Source organism: Typopeltis vanoorti, chromosome 9 (assembly GCF_054136105.1).
Source record: "Typopeltis vanoorti isolate ZY-2024b chromosome 9, IOZ_Tvanoo_1.0, whole genome shotgun sequence".
NCBI classification, from domain to species: Eukaryota; Metazoa; Arthropoda; class Arachnida; order Uropygi; family Thelyphonidae; genus Typopeltis; species Typopeltis vanoorti.
Genome location: NC_143557.1, coordinates 62,571,412 through 62,592,817, shown reverse-complemented (window position 1 = coordinate 62,592,817; position 21,406 = coordinate 62,571,412). Strand labels below are relative to the sequence as shown.

The 21,406-nt window shown below is 35.2% G+C and overlaps 1 protein-coding gene across 2 annotated transcripts in view; it reads left to right on the top strand.

Annotated features, from left to right (window-relative positions):
- LOC150103089 (nudC domain-containing protein 1) overlaps positions 1-21,166 on the top strand; it is a 171,800-nt gene extending 150,634 nt beyond the window's left edge. For both annotated transcript variants that reach the window (XM_090397646.1, XM_090397647.1), the window contains exons 8-9: positions 7,933-8,049; positions 20,246-21,166. In XM_090397646.1, the coding sequence (XP_090253772.1) occupies positions 7,933-8,049; positions 20,246-20,716 (588 nt within the window). In that variant the 3' untranslated portion in view covers positions 20,717-21,166. The remainder of the gene's footprint in view (positions 1-7,932; positions 8,050-20,245) is intronic.
- Positions 21,167-21,406: the final 240 nt, after the last annotated feature.

Here is a 21,406-nt window from a genome sequence, read left to right as displayed (position 1 = left end):
GCATAATAATAAAAACTATAAAAACAGAGGAAAACTCAAATTAAAAAAAAAAAAAACATTTATTGTCAGATTTTTGCCTAAGTTCATAGACGTCATCAATACAGGATTACAGAATGGCAATTAAACAATAACAGACAATTCTGAAAAAGGAAAAAAATGCCACCTTAGTGGCTAATGTGAAACTAATAAAACAGTCAATAAATAAATAAAGTTAGTGCTTTAAAAATTTCTAATCTTTCCTATCTCTCACAAAGGGAATATACATAAATAAAGTTTTTTTTTTTTTTTTTTTTTTTGGATAATTATTTAGTATGCTATCTGCACTAAACACAGACTTTATTGGAATAAGACAAGAGTCCTTCATAAAAGTTGTTTCCTCATAGAATCTCTTTATTAAGAAATGTGAAACTTTACTTTGTTGTCCTAGCTTAAATTTGCTAATCTTTTCTATCTCTCTCTCTAAAAGGGGATAGACATAGACCACTGGATCTGTTTAAGCTAGGACAACAAAGTAAAGTTTCACATTTCTTAATAAAGAGATTCTATGAGGAAACAACTTTTATGAAGGACTCTTGTCTTATTCCAATAAAGTCTGTGTTTAGTGCAGATAGCATACTAAATAATTATCCAAAAAAAAAAAAATTATTATTATTATTATTATTATTAGACCTCCAGGGAGTCCAAAGACTCATCAATGGACGGCACCTGCTCTACAAATGTCTCCACCACTCAGTCCACTAACTGACCACAACTATACCAGAGCCATCTACCGCTGACCACCACCACCACTAGTATTTTCACAGACAATCACAAACATCCATGCCCATGGTGGGATTCGGACCCGCAGCCTTTTGGCTGGAGAGCAGATACGTTAACCACTCGGACAGCCAGGCTGACATTAAATTGAAAAAAAATATATATATACATATATATATATGATTACTAAATAACTTAAGGAATTCACAATGTATACTAGAATATAAATTAAATTAAACTTTAATATATATTTCCAATATTTCAGCAATGTCATGCTGCCATGAAGATAAAGACAAAGACTTCAACTTAAGATAAAGACATGTGCACACAGGCACTACACACAGCAAATGACGATGAAGCTACTGTTTTTCCTAACTGGCTATATTAGGTATTCTTGGCCGTTGGGCTGAAGTTCTCCTCATGTACGTCTCCCAAATTTGGGGCAGTCTCACGCATCCAACTTTGTTGAAGTTTGGCATGTTTCTTAGGGCTGAGGCTGATTCCATGAATAGTCTTTCAAATTTGAACTGGCTGCTGTGTATTATGTATCCAGAGCATGGTCTGCAAGCCCAGAGTGGCTGTACTGGTGAAACTGGATTTGTGTTCTGAAATTCTGATATTTGCTGTCCTGCCTGTTTGGCCAAAGTATGCTTTGCAGCTTACGGCTGCAAGGGACCTGGTATACGCCAGGTAGGTCTAGGGGAAGTGGTTGGTCTTTAGTGGAGTGGATAAGGGATACCAAATTTTCTATATGGTCTGTAACAATAGGTCAAGTCATATTTTTTTAGGATTTTGGTAATTTTGTCTGAGGTGCCCCAGGTGTAGGGTATGGTGATGAATTTAGAGTAATCTTTGTTGTGAAGGGGGGGGGGGGGGGGATTACTGGTTTTAGTATTTTTTGGATTTTCTGGGTGGGAGGGTAGCCATTGGCTGAGAAAGTGTTAAGGATGTGATTTAGTTCATTGGTTAGGGCATTGTCATTTGAACAGATTAGTTTAGCCCTGTTGTATAGTGTCTTAATAACTCCATATTGTTGTGTGTGTGGGGGGGAATTGTTGGTGAATGTATCTGCCAGGGTTTTCTATAAACTGAGAAAACCAAGGTTCCATCAGGCTGGCGGGTGACTAGTGTGTCTAGGAAAGTGAGACTATTGTTTTCTTCTTTTTCCATGTGACTTTGATTCTGGGGTGTTGGTTGTTTAAGTGTGTTAACAAGGAGAGGAGTGTATCAGAGCCATGTGGCCAAATAGCAAAGCCATATGGTAGGTTTTTGTGGGACAGAGTTTAAGGCTTTCTCTTCAAAAGTCTCCATAAAGAAGTTGGCCAAGGTTGGGGAAAGTGGTGAACCCATGGCTGTCCCCTCTATCTGTTTGTAGAATTTTAGCTACCAAACGAAATAGCCTGAGTTCATTGTGAACTGAAATAGGGCTCAGATATCGGGAGGAAATTTAGCTTGGATTAGCTCTAAGGTTTCCTTGAGTGGGACATTTGTGAATAAGGAGGAGACATCAAAGCTGACCATTATGTCAGTATGTTGGAGTGTAAGGTTTTCCACACTGGAATTGAAGTGGGCTGAGTTTTTTTATGTATGAGGGCTTTGGCTAAATGTTTAGCTAATTTGTATGTGGGGGAATCAATGCCATCCACTATGGGACGTAATGGCACATTTTGTTTATGTATTTTTGGGAACCCATATATATGGGGGTGGGGTGGGGGGTCTAGAGTTAAACTGTTTAGTTTGTTAGTAACTTCCACAGGCCAAGAAGTGACCTTCTTAAGGAGCCTATAGAGTTTTCTAATTTGCGAGTTGATGGGGCTGTATTCAGTAGGGGAGGTAATTAGCCCGATCTAATAATAAAGCCTTTAGCTTACCTGTGTAGTCAGTTTGGTTGAGTATTCCCCTTATCTGCTTTGGTGATTACTATTTCTTTGTTTTTCTTCATTTCCTGTAGAGCTTTATATTCACTATTGGATATGTTGGTTTTTGGTGGTCTTGCTTTGGTGAGAACACAGGCTACATCCAGTCTAATATTGTTGGCGATGTGGTTTGAAAGGTGGCGGATCTCGCGTTCAATCTGGATCATTATTTCCTCAGCCGGTATTTTTCTAGGAGCAATGGCGAAATTGTGGCCACGTGAAAGATTGTTGAGTGCTTCAGGCTTCAAAATAACTGAAGAAAGGTTGACTACAGTGTTGGTTGATAGTTTTGGTTCAGAGGTTGAGTTCTTTTTTAATTTATCAAATTTCTTGATATGTCGGCTCCATATTTTTTCAAATTCTTTATCTGCCGCAGTGCATGAGACGTCATGTAGAATTGACGAAAGTTCGTGATTTAGCATGTTGGTGGAAAGCTCTTCCTCTAGCGCCAGAATAGCTTTGTTTGCATCAGCTAGGAGAATGTGTGTGGCAGCAATTTGTTCTCGTAGTAAGGCACAGCTCGTGCAGTTATAGATTCGAAGAGCCTTCTGTGAAAAGAAATGGCGCTTAAATTTCACACAATTTGGGATTACCTGATTATCCCTGCAGCATTTTAGGAAGGTCAGACGATTCAGTTGTTTCAATAACTTACTTCATTTTATCGTATTGGCGGGCATTGCGTGCGATGGAATCTCCGTTGATGATAGTAATTCTTGAAGGAAGGCTTATACGTTGGTTTTACTAAATAACTTAGGGAATTCACAATGTATACTAGAATATAAATTAAATTAAACTTTAATATATATTTCCAGTATTTAGGCGATGTCATACTGCCATCTTCATGGGAACTTAAGATAAAGACATGTGCACACAGGCACTACACACAGCAAATGAGGACAAAGTGAGGAAGCTACTGTTTTTCCTAAAGTCCTGATGGTGTCCCCTAGCAGGCTATATTTGGTATTCTTGGCCGTTGGGCTGAAGTTCTCCTGATGTACGCCTCCCAAATTTGGGGCAGTCTCACGCATCCAAATTTGTTGAGGTTTGGCATGTTTCTTAGGGCTGAGGCTGATTCCATGAATAGTCTTTCAAATTTGAACTTGCTGCAGTGTATTATTGTGGCTTTCTTCCACCATATTCTGTGGCATGTATCTAGAGCATGGTCTGCAAGCCCAGAGTGGCTGTACTGGTGAAACCGGATGTAGTGCTTGTGTTCTGAAATTATGATATTTGCTTTCCTGCCTGTTTGGCCAAAGTAGGACAGCTTACAGCTGCAAGGGACCTGGTATACACCAGGTAGGTCTAGGGGAAGTGGTTGGTCTTTAGTGGAGCAGAAAAATACTAAAACCAGTAACCCCCCCCCCCTCACAACAAACATTACTCTAAATCCATGACCATTCCTTACATCCAGGGCACCTCAGAAAAAATTACCAATCCTAAAAAAACATGACTTGACCTCTTGTTACAGACCATATGGAAAATTGGCATCCCTTATCCGCTCCACCTGGTGTATACCAGGCCCCTTGCAACTGTAAGCTGTCCTACTTTGGCCAAACAGGCATGACAGCGAATATCATAATTTCAGAACACAAGCACTACATCCGGTTTCACCAATACAGCCACTCTGGGCTTGCAGACCAAGCTCTGGATACAGACCACAGAAGACGGTGGAAGAAAGCCATAATAATACACTGCAGCAAGTTCAAATTTGAAAGACTATTCGTGGAATCAGCCTCAGCCCTAAGAAACATGCCAAACTAAACCTCAACAAATTTGGATGCATGAGACTGCCCCAAATTTGGGAGTGTTACATCAGGAGAACTTCAGCCCAATGGCCAAGAATACCTAATATAGCCCGCTAGGGGGGGGGCACCATCAGGACTTTAGGAAAAACAGTAGCTTCCTCGCTTCGTCCTCACTTGCTGTATGTAGTGCCTGTGTGCACGTGTCTTTATCTTAAGTTCCCATGAAGATGGCAGCGTGACATTGCTGAAATATTGGAAATATATATTAAAGTTTAATTTAATTTATATTCTAGTATATGTTGTGAATTCCTTAAATTATTTTTCTACAAGGAATACATATACAGGGTGTTCGGGATAAATTTGACAGTTTCGTAAGGAAAAAGAAAATCTTCTTTGTATCTATTAAATTTAATGAATTGACAAAAAAACATTACAGGCAGAGTTAATTACAATACTATCAACAAGATTTACTCAAAATAACCACCATTAGCATCGATCACAGCTTCAATTCTGCTTCGGAACCTCGAACAAGCTGATGCTACAGTCTCCCTGGGAAGGGCCGCAAAAACTGTTTTAATTTTATCCATTAACTGGGCTTTTGTATTACTGGAAGTGCGATTGGTGTCTTTTTCAACTGCGCCCCATACAAAATAATCCATGGGGTTAAGGTCTGGGGAGTTTGGAGGCCAAACATTTGGACTGGTGAAGTCGTAGAAATTTTCAGACAACCATTTTTGACTTTTCCCAGAGGTGTGGCAAGGGGCCGAATCCTGCTGCCATACATACGGCCTACCATTGGCTACCCTTGTTATCCAGGGCTTGACTACAGTTAGCAACTCCACGAACAAAGCCCGAATTCCAATGCCAGGGTTCTTCAACACCTGTTCCTGCAGATTTGCGAGGAATTCTGCTGTACGAACGCAATCAGATCGTCTGCTAGGGATCTTTCTTCTTGCTACATCCTCGTAGTCACCATTGCAAGTCTCTAGTTCATGCCTGATTGTTTTTACTGTATTCAGGGAGCATTGGGCAGCAGTCGTAATATCCTTATTTTGATGGCGGGCACGAATCATCATGATACAAGTTATTCTCTTCCATGATTCAGGTGGGTTCCAGCTATCCATCCTTTCTGACATCTTGTATATGAATGAAGAAGGGTCCAAACTTTTAAATGAAGAGAAGTGTGTGTTAATACATGTAACTTACGGAAAAATATAATTAATTATAAATATGTCAAATTTATCCCGAACACCCTGTATATATATATATATTTTTTTTTAGTAAGTTAGGAAATTGACCTTATCTTAAATTAGCTACTAGGTGGCATTTTTAGCATTGTCCATTATTATTTAATTGCCATTCAGTATTCCTGTAGTGAAAATGCTTGTGACACTTAGGTGAAAGTTTTACAATAAATTAAGTTTTTTTACATCAGTTTTTCTCTGTATTTATAGTTCTTATTATTGATTCAAGGCCTTTTCTCAAGCCGTAATTTTTTTTTAACTTCCATAAGACTGCAGTTTTCTTTTACATGTTATATAAATATATATGTATCTTCTTCCACACTATCACACTGAGCATAAATATTGTCTTATCTCAGATAACATCAGATTAGGAAATATAATCACAAGTTCTATTTTACCATTGAAATCTCAATTTTTCTTAAATTGAGATTTCAATGAATGTTTCAAGAAAATGGCTCTTTTTCATTTACAATTCAATTTGATTTACTCCTTCACTTGTTTCTGAATATCAGTTCATTTTATCATACTATTTGTGTCGTTGAAACAAAAAAAAAAAGTTTAGCATTTTTTCCTTAAATTTGAAATAGAATGCCTGTTGATGGTCTTCCTGGTGCTGTCAGTTTTATTATACTATCAATTCCTTAGCTGTATAATTAACTTTTGTTTAAAAATTCATTTTCAGAGATGCCTGTTATGTATTTCAGTCATATAAAGTCCTGAAATAAATTTAGTCTCCGTTTCTCTTCTCTCTCTCTCGCTCTCTGTGATTTGGTTAATGGCACTTTTCTAGTCCAGCTGTGAATTTGCGCTAAATCTTTGCACGTTATATGTACGGTTATCATGACAAGCAAGAAGGTATAATAATAGTTCCACATTCTAGTTAGAGAAACAAGAATGTCTTTTATGATAAACAACAGTTATTACTGTAAGCATTTAGTAGATTCTGTGAATTAAATAAATACCATTGAAATTATAGCAAACATCAGTCTCTGGTAAGTAATACAATTAATGTAAAACACCTTTTTTTTTTTTTTTTTAAACATACAGGTAATGGACAAAAAAATATGGAAACAGTGACACGTTTTGATTAATATAGCATTGATCTGTCATGGGCATCTAGTACAGCCTGTATTCTTCAAGCAAGAGAGACTGTCAGTGCTTGGAACTTAACAGGAGGAATCTTACGTCATTCATCCGACAGAAACTGGATCAGTTTGCCTTTGTTCTTTGGAGATGGGAAACATTGCCAAGCTCGCTCCAAAATGTCCCATAAAGGATTTAAGTCTGGAGATTGGGATGACCATGGCAGACAGGACACCTCACGATCATGTTCCGTAAAACCACTGGATGACTACATTTGCTCAATGAATGGGAGCATTATCCTGTTAAAACATGGCTGGCCGCATAGGAGAAACATGTGTCAACATGGGATGAAGATGATCATTTATGATTGAAAGATGGCATGCAGCATCCACTTTGCCTTCCAATACAACAAGTGGACCCAAACTATGCCATGAGAATGTGCCTCAGACCATTACAGAACCACCAAAACCTTTGACAGTTGGAAATGAGTACTCTGGCTGATGCCACACACGTATTCATCCGTTTGCAGCAAAAAAGTGAGAACATGGATTCATAGGACCATATCACATCCCTCTAATGTTGTGTAGTCTGTTGCCTGTGATCTTTGCACCATTGGACATGATGATGTGCATTGATGGGAGCGATCAGAGGCTTGTGTAAAGCAACCTGACCATGATATCCAATCTGTGTAGTTCCTGGCACATAGTTTTTATTGAAATGCATTTCTCATGACCATTGTTGAATGATCATGAGAAACCATTCAACAATGGTCAGGTTGCCAAGAGCTGTGATTACATTGGTAATCACAGCTCTTGGTTCACTTATATCATACCTAGGCAACACGTTCACAGTCTTAATTTTTTTGCTCTTATTTTTTCACCCCATTTGACTCTCATATCTCATCTCATACCATGCTTATTTCCTTTCAACTCATTTGTTTTAACTAATACAATAATATCTTCCATTTTTTTACCTGTTTTCATATGGCCTCAGTTATGTCACAAACAAATCTTGCTCACAGAAAATGCACTTGTTATTTGCTTATATAGCATGTCCCTAATCATGAGAATGATTGTACAATACCACACCACCTGTTTATCACTTTATAAGAAATGCTACTCATTTTCTTTTGCTTATTAGTTATTTTAAATTTTTTATATTATATTTTATATTTTATTTATATTTTAGGCACATGGAAGGAACAAACCTCCATATAACTCTCAGCAGTTAGAGGATTGTGATGTTTGCACAGAGATATTCTTATTTTTGCGACTAGATGGTGATAGCCACAGAGTAACGCACCAGGTTTGAAACATTTATCAAAATATAAATGTTACTTCATTAATGATGAAATTTATGATAATAAAACTAACTGTTTTCTATATAACATAATCCAAGTATATGTCATATTATAATTTCCATACTAAATGTTGATTTTGCAATTGCCTTTGTTTTGGTGTGTATATTTGTATATTATTTTGTCATTTATTCCAAGTAACAGTTTCTAGATAGCAATTGTTGACTATGCATGCTCATGAAAACATGCTATTGCAGAGTTAGATTACTTGACATAATGAATTAAAGAAGAAAATATAAAGAAATCATTAACATAATTCGCATAATTATACACAGGTTATTCAAGATTGATAGGATACTGATTTCTTGATTCTGTTATATTTCTTTAAATTTTTTTTCTTAAACTTGGGGATGAAAATTATGTTCTTCGACTTCAACTGATAAAATGCTTAGAAAGATTTTGAAAATTTTGTATATATTCAGTGAAAAAAAAGTCATATACTAATGTTGATGTCTAAAAGTTAAGGATGAACTACATACCTGTATATGAAAAAAATTTCATGACTACAGCAAGATGTGAACATAAATTTATTGCCAGCATACTAATAAATTATATTGTACAAAATGTGTTATAAATTTTGTACACATTAAATTGCTATATGTTTTTGGCAAAAGTTACAAATTTCCTAAGGTTGGGTTAAGGAATTAAAGCATAGTGCTGTGAAGATAGAAAACTATGCAGAGAGACATGTCAGTATGGAATATATCCCTCCCCCAAACTGTGATGCAATTCTCACAACATTGTATAGTTCACCCACCGATTAGAGGTCCCTCAACACTTCTGCGCATCTCAGAAAAAGGAGAACCCATTCCGATAATAGGGTAATCAGTCCGTATTGTGGGATGAGTTGTTTATTATTACTGGTCGGAAAATTAACTTCTCTTTTATGATTATTGTAGTTAACTATATATTGCTTGTATAACAGTTGGAAAATTTGACCTACAAAGCACGTAATTTCGCGTGTTGGTGACCAATTCGGATGTCCTTCATTTCTTTCTCCCCTTCAGTATGAATCGACTATTCTTGGAAAGACGCGAAGCAGGGACCTACAAACGGTGGGGGAACTATACCATGCTTAGCACTAAGTGATTCAGGAGTACTTGAGGCAAACTGGTCAAATGTTATCTACCTGTGCTGCCTTTCCACATTTCACGTTTTTGATGGCTTTTTTTACTTCAAGTATGGATAGTATTCCTGATTGCATGTCTGTTGAGTATTTTTTGCAACTCAATTTTTTCATTTAACAATTTTTCAAAGATATCTTTTTCTCCAATTTTCATGTCATCTTTATCATCACTAATTACTTTTACAGCATTCTTTCCTCCATTTCTGAACTTTTTCAACAGCCTCCAGATTATCTTGCCAACTTCCTGATATTTATTTTCTATGTTCTTACCAAAGTCTTCCCATGGCTTTTGTTTAGGTAGTTTTACACAGTGTTTAGCTTTTTTACATTTGTCTCTGGGGGTACATAAGGGTCAAAGCTGTATAACTGAGAGGAGACCTCCACATACAGCCTTTAAAGGAATACGGAGAACCGACCAGGGCTTCTGACCTAATGCCCAATCCTTACCTTCTCGTGGTGCACCCTGATGGATACTGAACGAACGAGAATGGGCTGGCAATTTGGGATTTAGCTGACCAAATTGTATTCTTACTGGCTTAAACCAATATACAAAATGATGGTACAACATGACAAAATTTCATGCCGGCTGGGACGTCGCCCGGTTAAACAAGGCTCCCATTGTTTTCGTCAGGGAACCAGGGCGAACAGTGAAAAGTCAGCTACTGGAACAAATCTGAAAGCACACCCCCAACTCAACATCACCAGAGTTAAAGATCGGTACTATCATCATAAGAAGCCTGAATGGCAAAGAAATGGAGCTAGCTGAGGAATTAGATAAGTACCAGATCGACATAATAGGGGTGACTGAAACAAAAAAGACAAAAACTGGTGAGATCTTTTCGAGCAATAAATACAAAATGTTATATTCAGGCAATGACAATCAAGGAAAAGAAGGAGTAGCCATAGTATTCAACACAAAATACGAGGCTAATCTTCTTGAATGGCAGGCAGTCTCAAGTAGAGTGATGTGGGCAAATATCAGAATTGAGAATTGGACAATGAGACGTATTTGTGCCTATGGTCCCACAGAAGGTTCTACTAAGGTAGAAGTGGAGGAATTTTTTGATGCTTTAGAGAAAGCTACTGACACAATGAAAAAGGAAAAGTTGGTCCTTGTTGGGGATCTAAATGGCAGAGTAGGAAATGATTGTCAGACATACAAAAATATTTTGGGAAAATTTGGATAAAAGAGCAAAGCTAATAATAATGGCAAATACCTGTTGGATTTCTGCTCAGGACATGGGCTGGTTATTACTAACACCATGTTCCAACATAAAAATGTGCACAAATTCACATGGAGAGAAGAGGCAAGGAATAAGAAAAGTCTCATTGACTATGTTATTGTGTAGTGATGTTTTCTCCCTGGTGCAGGACACCAGAGTGTACAAGGATTTGAAATTGGAAGTAATCACTATCTAGTATTGAGCAGGATAAAATTGAATTTCATATTGAAAAGAATAACATGTAAGAAAGCTTTAAAGTGAATAAAAAGTTGAGCAGCTCTCAGATGTGAACTAGACATATCGAAGAAAAAATGAAAGAATTTGAAAACAGAAATTAAACCTTGGAGATTCAGTGGCAAGCCTTGAAGAAAACCCTGATTGATTCAGCCAGAGAGGCATGTGATGAGGCTGTCTGTAAGGATAGAAAAATCAGAACTCTATGGTGGACATAAAAGTTAAAGAGGCAGTGAAGGAAAAGAAGAAAGCATAATCTAGCTAAACAAAAGTCATGGGAGGACTATTGGCAAGAGCATAGAAAATAAATATCAAGACAAGAAGGTGGTAAGATATTCTGGAGATTGTTGAAGAAGCTTAGAAATGGAGGAAAGAGTGCTGTAAAAGGAGTTAGCGATGATAAAGGTAACATGAAAACTGGAGAAAAAGATGTCCTTGAAGTATGGAGTAATTACTTCGAAAAATTGCTAAATGAAATTGCTAAAGTGATAGCACAGTGGTAAAAAACACTCAACAGGCATACAGTCAGGAATACATATTCGTACTTGAAGTAGAAAAAGCCATCAAAGGCTTGAAATGTGGAAAGGCAGCAGGAATAGATGATATTCGACCAGAAATACTGAAGTATGATGGTATAAATGTCTTACAGTTGCTACATTGCATAGTTCAGAAGGCCTGGACAGCGGGACAAATTCCCCATGATTGGAGTAGAGCTCTAATAGTACCCATATATAAAAAAAAAAGGGAAATAAAACTGAATGTGAGAATTGCAGAGGTATTTCACTACTGAGTGTTCCTGGCAAGATCTATGCAAGTATACTTGAGAAACGGTTGAGAAGAATTGTGGAAGAAAAGCTTGGTGAAGAACAAGCTGGATTCAGGCGAAATAGAGGCTGTCAGGATGAGATCTTCACTTTACGACAAATAGTTGAGAAAGCATGGGAATATAACAAAGATCTGTATTTAAGTTTTGTCGATTTGGAAAAGGCATATGACAAGGTACCAAGAGAGAAGCTATTCAATACGCTACGGTTATATGGTGTCCATGGGGTTTTATATCAATCAATACTTAGTCTTTATTTGAGTTGTAAGTCAGCAGTTAGAATTGAAGGAAGATGGTTTAATGTTAAATCAGGTGTGAGACAAGGATGTACATCATCACCTCTGTTATGCATTATCTATGTGGATCACATTATGAAGGAAAGTGGTATGAAACCTGATATCAAAATTGGAGATGTTAATGTCGGCTATTTGCTTTATGCGGACGATGTTATACTTCTAAATAAATCCGCTACAAGTTTGCAAGAATCCCTGACTAAATTGAATAACTGTTGTAATAGATATGGTATGAAGGTCAGCAAATAAAAAGACAGTGCAAATAGGTAGAATCATTGAAAATGTCAACTGTGTTGTGAACGAAAAACATTTCAACTACTTAGGTATGATTTTTAGTGAAGATGGTAAATTAAATATGGAAATAGACAGCAGAATCAACAAAGCTGGTATGGTAGGTAGTCAACTGAGTAAATTCATATGGAATAAGAGAGAAATTAGTCGGAACACTAAATTAGCTGTATACAAGACAATATTCAAACCAGTTTTAACTTATGGATCTGAGAGCTGGGTCAGAAGAAAAACACTCGACCAAAGACTAGAGACCGCAGATATGAGAGTTCTGAGAAAGATTAAGAGGCGTGAACAGATTGCATCAATGGCAATATCATATTAAAAACGAGGATATTAGGAAAGAACTTGACATTGTCAGCATCCAGGAATGCGTTAACAGAGCTAATCTCAGGTGGTATGGTCACTTAAACAGAATGGCCGAGGAAAGATTAGCAAAACAAGTGTTCTCTGCCAGGTTGGCAGGAAAACGACCCAGAGGAAGACCAAGATATAGGTGGATTGATACGGTACAAAGTGTCTTAGACGATAGAAATATAAGATCTGATAAAGTTGAAGTCTTGACAAGTAACAGACTGATTTGGAGGAAAATTGTAGATAGGAAGTTAGTAATGATGTAAATTTTTCATGTAGTACTATCATATCCTGTACATCCCTTACGGGTTCATGTCAGGAATTTGATGATGATGATGGCTCTGTATTCTCTAAGAGCACAAGCTGACTCTTTAATCTATCCTTGCAGACAACCTCATTACATGCCTCTCTGGCTGAGTCAATCAATCAATGTTTTCTTCAGAGTGCACCACCGAATCTCCAAGGTTTGGTTCCTATTTTCAGACTTCTGTTTTTTCTTGAATAATGCTTGTATATTTTAGTATAGAGTTCACATCTGAGAGCTACTCAACTTTTATTTGCTTTAAAACTTTCTTACATGTACTTCTTTTCAATATGAAATTCAATTTTATCCTGCTCAAGATTAAATGGTGATCACTTCCAATTTTTTAATTCTCTGTACACTCTAGTGTCCTTCACCAGTGAAAAAAACATCAATATGAACATAGTCAATGAGACTTTTATAATTCCTTGCCTCTTCTCTCCATGTGAATTTATGCACATTTTTATGTTGGAACATCGTGTTAGTAATAACTAGCCCATGTCCTTAGCAGGAATCCAATAGGTATATGCCATTATTAGCTTTTTCTTTTTTCTTTAAATTTTCAATATTTTTGTCTGACAGTCATTTCCTACTCTGCTATTTAGATATCCAACAAGGACCAACTTTTCCTTTTTTGTTGTGTCATTTGCCTCAAAAAATTCCTCCACTTCTATCTTAGTAGAACCTTCTGTGGGACCATAGGTACAAATAAGTTTCATTGTGCAGTTCCCCATTCTGATATTTGCCCATATCACTCTACTTGATATTGCCTGCTATTCAAGATTATCCTCGTATTTAGTGTTGAATACTATAGCTATTCCTTTTTCTGATTGTTATTGCCTGAATATAACATTTTGTATTTATTGCGTAGAAAGACCTCACCAGTTTTTGTCTTTTTTTTTTTTTCAGCCAATCCTATTATGTCGATCTGGTACTTATCCAATTCCTCAACTAGTTCCATTTCTTTGCCATTCAGGCTTTTTATGTTGATAGCTGATATTGAACTCTGGTTGTATTGAATTGGGACATGTTTCAGGATTTGTTACAGTTGCTGACTTTTCGCTGTTTACCCTGGTTCCCTGGCGAAAACAACGAGGCCTTGTTTAACCGGGCAGTGCCCCAGCCTGCATGAAATTCTGCCATGTTGTACCATCATTTTACATTATGGTTTAAGCCAATAAGAATACAGTTTAGTTGGCTAAGTCCCAAATTGCCAGTCCATCCTATTTCATTCAGTATTGAGGTAGATACCTAACAGGGTGTATCATGAGAAGATTGGACATTTGGTCAGAAGCCCTGGGAGGTTCTCCACATTCCTTTATAGTATGTGAAGATCTCCTCTCAGTTATACAGCTTTCACCCTTAAGCACCCCCATAGTTGCATGTAACTATCTTTATATGCTACGTTGTTCCATTGTATTATAGCAATTATATAGTAACAAGCATTATTTTCATTTAGTTTAAATAATTGCTTTGTAGTTTTAATGGATTACACCAAATAAAAGAAGCACTTTTTATTTGTTGAGGAATTCTTAACCTTTTTCAATGCTGAGGTAATAGAAGCCATCCAGACTCTCCTTTCTGAATTATTTTCATAATTTTCGTTTATAATTCAAATCAAAAATACACATACAAAGCTTAAGATATTTGTTTTCAAATCAAGGTGAACCGAAATTATGTTTTATTGAACATCGTACTCGGTAATTTTACAGTGGTAACCATTATGAAACATTGCTGTTGTATATTTTCCAAAGCAGCAGGCCCATGCGTGTGCGTGCACGCACACACACACAGCAATGATATTTGTCACACAAATATCTGCTATCTTACCCATTCTTCTCTTATGAGGTGTGTAAACACACAACAGTACTTTGTATTTCTATTTTTGCTGCAGGTGAAACCAGGAACAGGAAGAATCTTTCTTTCATTCTGAGAGATTGGTTGCTAAGCAATGGACATTGCATTTTAGTAGCTTTTGGTGTATGTATGTATGTATGCATGGAAGTTTTTAAAAATTTCTCTTATGGGAGTCTCAAAAATCTGAAATATGTTTTTACCCTGTTTTTATGTTGTACAGTGTCTGAGAATTTAGAATTATAATTATGTCCAGGAGGTGAAAAATGAACTTTATACTATGGTCTTATCACATGTTCAATAGAACTTATCATGCCTGATCTATTCTATTAATACAGTAGAATACAACATATTCTTATTGTATTCTATTGCACAATGAGGTTTCATTATTAGCTGATTAATCTCTCTCATGATGTGTGGTCAGCATGCACCATGCAACACAGTGGCCAGGAGATTCTTCTGCTGTGTGCACCCTCTTCTTTTAAGTTCTTTTTATAAACATTTTTGGTTGTATTCTCCCATTTGTCTCCATCTTTCTCTGTTGATGATCCCAATGCCACCATTATCCCACTATCTCCACTAAGTCATCCAGGCATTCATTTTTCTTCATATGGATTGCCACTGAGTAATTGTCTTTGTGAATTTTCATCTATGCAACATGTCCCCACCTCCTTTACTTTAAAATATCTTCCCCCTATATCCAGCACTTTTGTTTCTTTTCTTGTATCTTCATTCTGTATTTTATCTTGCTTGATTAGCATGCTCTCTCTCAATTTTATGCTCAGATTTCCTCATTCTGTCCAGTATTTGGTTATTGATCATGTTTCTGATCTGTATGTGGGATGGCACATTGGTTAAAAAGTTTGGCTGTATTTTCTGATTTTATTTTACTATACAGGAACTATTTCAGTTTTCCAAAAACTTTCATGTATGCATTCATGTATGCATGCATGGAAGTTTTTAAAAAATAAACCGCTTTGTTCATATACAAGGATACTAGCTGTAACTTTTTCATGTATTTTGTTCATTACCTGTGTGTAAATTTGATTTATTGTTTTTTCATTGCTATTAGGATTAATTGTTTTTCAACTGAATCAAAGACTTTTTTATAATCCATAAAACCTACAAACAATGCTAAGTTGTATTTTCTGCATTTTTCTGTTGGTTGATTCACTGTATGGTCGATTGTGCAACCCCCCCCCCCCCTTTGAATAAGGCTTGTTCATTAGGCTGAGCTTCTTGCATGTTCTAGTTTCAAACTGGGACACTTCCTTCTAACTTCCATGTAATAATGTTTTTAACAACAATGCTTGTGGTGTTATACAATTCTAGCCCTTTTTTTATTATGCCTTTTATTGTTATTTTTTTTTCTGTTATGAGCATTGTTTAGTACTTTAATATTTTTATTGTTATCTATTGTTTCTTGTATCCTTTTTTATTTATTTCTGTAAGTTCTGCTATATTTATTTTTCTTTCTCCAGTTATCTTCTTTTCTCCAACACATTTTTTTTTTCTATGATAAGTTTTTATTTTTAACCTTTTCATCTTATGTGCACTTTCTGTAATGATTTGATTATGACTTTCCTGTATAATATTCATTTGTAGATTTATTTTTTTCAAGCATGTTATTTTTTTTATTGATATATATATATATATATATATATATATATATTGAAATTTCTTCTTTATGTAATTTTTTGTTGGCTGCTAATGTATCATTATTTATCTTCGCACGTTTTGTTTTATTCTGTTTCAGCTTGTATTTTATGTTATTACTTCTGTTGTCATTTTCCTCTCTATCTCTTCTGTGATCACTTCTTATCTCCCATGTGATTGATGACTGAAACATCTTTAAATATTCTTACATGACATGGTAAAATATAATATATTTGACTTTTTGGACTATCCCCATGTCAGTTTTGGTTTGGTCTTTTCTTTTAAAAATATGTTCATAGCATTAATATGTGTGTGCCAGGATGGGGGGAGGGATTGAAATTCATCATTGATATTTTATTTAGAAACAGTTATTCTGATTCTATTCTAGCCACTATACTATTATATACAGACTAGACCAGACAAGTGCATCCAGCAGGAGTATATGAACTAGCCCTGGTGAAGGAAGAATGGGCTGAAATCCCTGATTCAAACTATCACATGTTATATGGTTAATAACAGTTAGCACAAGTTGAGAATAATGGAATTCATTAGATCTTACATACTGTATTTCTTACTTGTTACAAGGGCATCATCATGGAGAGAAGATCAGATGACAACATTCAAAACAGACAGAAGTCATAACGTTGATTACTTGTGTTTCAGTCACAACTGGGTAAACAGTAGAATGCACTGTTAGAAACAGGTTTTTTTTTCCCCTTATTTAAAATACTGGGATTACATAATTCATTCAATATTTAAAAATACTTATAAGCAGTTAGCTGTGATTACCTCCTAACACTTGAGAAAGGCATTCAATCAGAATGGGTGAGATTTAAAGAACAGATCATCAAATTTCACTTGGCTTGATACAGAAGCTTGTTTCCAGAGAATTCTGTGTTTAGTGCCAGTGGTGTTAAATTGTCAATGAAGAATTTTATGATTATTAATACTTCATTCATGATTTAACATAAATTGCATATCCTGAGCTAATTTTGCTCCAAAGTAAATTCTAATTTAAATACTTACTGTAATTTTTTTATTGAAATAATAATTGTAATTTTTTTTAGTTATTTATTCTGTATAAATTCATTATATAATTTATAAATGTATCCTAAGTGGACCGTAATATGTGCATTTTATTTATTGTAAATGAAAGAGAAAGTAATTTTATGTAATTCTTCTGATTGGCTGTTGTCAAGGAAACAGAGTTGATTTTAGATAGCACGTGCGTGGAGCATGGGCTATGGTATTCGAAGGGAGAAGGAGTTGATATGAGCTGAACTGGCTAGAACCAGATTTTGGCGGGAAGAATGAAGGTATTTTATTGGAAAACAAAAAAAAAACAAAGGAGAAGCATTCAGGACAGCACAGAATGAAGTAACGGGTGGCAGTAAAGGGAATTTTGGAAATGCCATAAATAAATTAAGAAGGGACTGGGAAATTAATAGGCAATTAGGAATATTTCTACGGAATTCTAAAATTACATTGAATTCCAATTGTTTTGAGGAAGAATAGTGCAAAACTGAAATTAATGCATAGAAGAAAATAAGGAATAAGTAGATTACCTGAAACGAGTGCGTCAAGACTTGTGAAGCTCTATGTTTAACATTTCAGTTATTATAGTGAAGATTTCTTTTGAATAGTGTTGCTTCAGAGTGATAGTTAAATACAGTTTTAAGTGTGCCTATAGTGAATCCAATGTGTAACAGATGCAACCCGATAAGAGCAGTCCATTTTTTTAATATTTCAGCGTGAAGATATAAGAGTTGGCTCCGCCTGATATATCTTAACATTAACTGTGGCGTTCTACTAAAAATAGCCAAAGTATGGAGCTTTAAAGTGTTTCACGCTTGAAGTGATAACTGCCTCATAATTAAATTAAGTATTAGTTGACTAAGAGAGAATTAGAGAATTCTACTTTAAGAATAATTACTGTGAGATTCTGTAACATTGAACTGTGTGGACCATCTTCAATTATTCGGATGAATATAGTATTGACAGCTGAATTGCGATGCCTGATGTTTATGTTTGTTATGAGTATTTGAACTAAGCTGATTTGCATTTTCTTGTTTTTAAAGTTTTACTTAAATGTACATGATCTATAACCCTGTATTAAATGTTTATTTTATTGGATTCAATTTGTTGTTTGCCTGATTTTTCTTCATTGCACTGCTCATAAAGTTTATCGGACCTTGCGGAAGCCTTAAATGTTTATTTTAAACTCGGCCTGTAGAAAAGTGAGATTGCTAAAGTTAGTTGATGATTGATTCCACTATATTATATAGACTAATCTGAATATAGGGTGGCACAGGATAATATAAATTTCTTCATATTTGGATTAGTAATCAACCAACAATTAATTAAGATAATAAACAGATAATTTAAATAAGAACTACGTTCTAACAAGATGGCGGATTCAGAGCCAGGATGTACGACACAACAGTGGTATGGGAAGCAAGATCAGTTGCCAAGAATTTGATGTAATCCTGATGTTCTTGGATAACAAAGTGAACAGGGTACTTGATAAACATCATAAAGAGAGAGAGAGAGAGAGAGAGATGGATGGCGATATATCCTTGATGGATAGTAGAAAAGAAGACAGACATGCAGTCATTCTGATACTATCTTAAAGTTTTGGAAAGTAATCATGATTAAGTTAATGTATATATATATATATACAATTCTTTCAATTCTTTTTAAAAATATATATAATATATATATATTTTTTCAAATAATTAATGAGTTATGTAATCCTATATTTGAATTACAAAAACTAACCAGTGTTTCCCCTTAAACTGTAACAGCGAGTAACTAAGACACAAGTAATCGCATGCTATTGCCCATTTTGAATGTTGTCAACTGACCTTTTCTTATTTAGATAACTTTTTTTTTTTTTTAAATCTTTATGAAAGGTTGTAAACTTACTGTATGTTAATATAGTGGGCTAAGTGTTAAATTTGGTAACTGTGCTTTGACGACTGACATGACCAAACATCAACACTTTAGGCTTTCATTCAGCAGAGTAGTGTGCATCCACTAGGCAATGACATTCACTGAACGGCATTCACACATCTGTGCCATGGTGTGATTGAAACCCATATGGTAACCACTTGTCTACCCAGACCAGAGTGAAAATCATTGAAAGTTAACTTTGATTTTTCAAGATCATAGTCACTGATACCAGACACTGTAGTTGAAATGAATTCAAATTTCTTCTCATTTCATCTCCGAAGTATGAAGAGCATTTATAAGCTTCTAGAAATTCATCCCTTTTAACAACTTCTCTCCCTTCCTGGAGAACATATGTAATTGACAGCCGTGTGTAGAGGCTTAAGTGCTGTGAGGACATCATGTTGGAGGCTTAATGGATTTTTTACAACACTCAGAAAGGATTAAAACAGAATTTAATACTTTCTATATTTCGTCTCAGTTACTGAGACATCTTCAGGGATTACAAAAAAACTAAGCCCAATGGTGTCACCCATGTGGTTGGGCTTAGTATTGTTTGTTATTTGTGTTTATATTACGTTAGTTTTTTTGTAATCCCTGAAGATGTCTCAGTGACTGAGACGAAATATAGAAAGTATTAAATTCTGTTTTAATCCTTTCTGAGTGTCGTAAAAAATCCATTAAGCCTCCAACATGATGATTGACAGCCATAACACAATTGCATTGGCTTTGCATTTTTTCAGCATATTTTGAACAATATCAGATGGTAGCATTTGTATTTTGGTGCAGAATATTAGTTTAGTGGAATTTGTTTTGAAATATTATCATGGCAGTAAAAAAAAAAAAAATGAGATTATTATAAAGAAACTTAAAAATTGAAAATTTTATTTGTTGAATAAAGTATTTTAAATACTATTTGGCATTAGAGCATGCACAGGAATTTAATAAGATTTCCTTAATTTGCATCTCTTCACTCTGAGTTTTATTTAAACTTTATTATTATTATTAAATCAGTTACCACATGGTTTTCATTTTTCTTACAGATAAATATGGGTGGCCATCAGTGGCTATTCAAAACAGCATCATGTCCAGAATCTCTTCCTGTTATGTGTATAAGACATGATGTTGATGGTATTGTGTGGCAACCAAAAAATGTCATAAGTGAAGGAGAAAATGAACAATTTAGAGTGGAGCATATCGCCACATTCCCTGCCTTAGGGTATGTCCAGGCCTCCAAACAAAATAAAAAATTTGCTTTATGTTCACCAGATTTTCAGTATGCTGTATTAAGTGATGGTGCAAGACATATTTATATTTACCATCAGCCTGAAAGCTTGCATACAGCATTGGAACTGCGTAATCGTAAAACTGGTGAGGAGGTATCCCGAATTGCCAAACAGCATGTTATAAATCTTGAGCAGTGTGATGGTATTTTGGGACTTGCTGCTAGTAAGGAGTGTATTTTTGTTTTAAGTAAGAATATGATATATGCTATTAAAGTCGGAGAGAGCTGAAAGTGATTTTTGTTGTTTTTTTTAATTCAAAATTGGACTTTTAGTAATGAAATATGTTCTAACTTCTCACAGAATTTAAAATCACTGATGTAAACAGAAATGGCAATGTGAATGGCTAATTAGTTAATACAGTAAAACTAATACAAAAGAATACTGCTCTTTGTCTGCAATCAAAATATTGGTAATTTATTGCAAACAAACTTTTGTAAAATTTCAGCTGAATGTCTTTACTGGAATGAGTTATACATTTTGTATTTCATTCTTCATAATTTCCTTTCAGTGTAGGAATGCCTTCTTTTATTTAATAAGTAAATGTTCTTAATGAATAAAAGGCATGTAAAAACTACTCATGAATTTGAAATCTGTAAACTAGCACTTTTTTTTGTAAACAAACAAAATAAAAAAAAAATAGAATGTATAGTTAATTTACAATAAATTTGGTAATAATTTGATAAATTGTTTTTGCATATTAGCAAATGAAATATGTTTTATTTTTCATATTTAAACTTGAATATGAAGAATAAAACTATGTTGCAGGGTTCAGTATAGCAAAGCATGAGGCGGCTGCTACTTGAAGGACTTTTCAACTGAAGGTGATGATAAATAACCTTCAGTGATAAACCAAATGAGCCTCCATAGCTCATTTGGTTTAGACAAGACCTTTGATTTGAAAAACCTGGGTTTAAATCC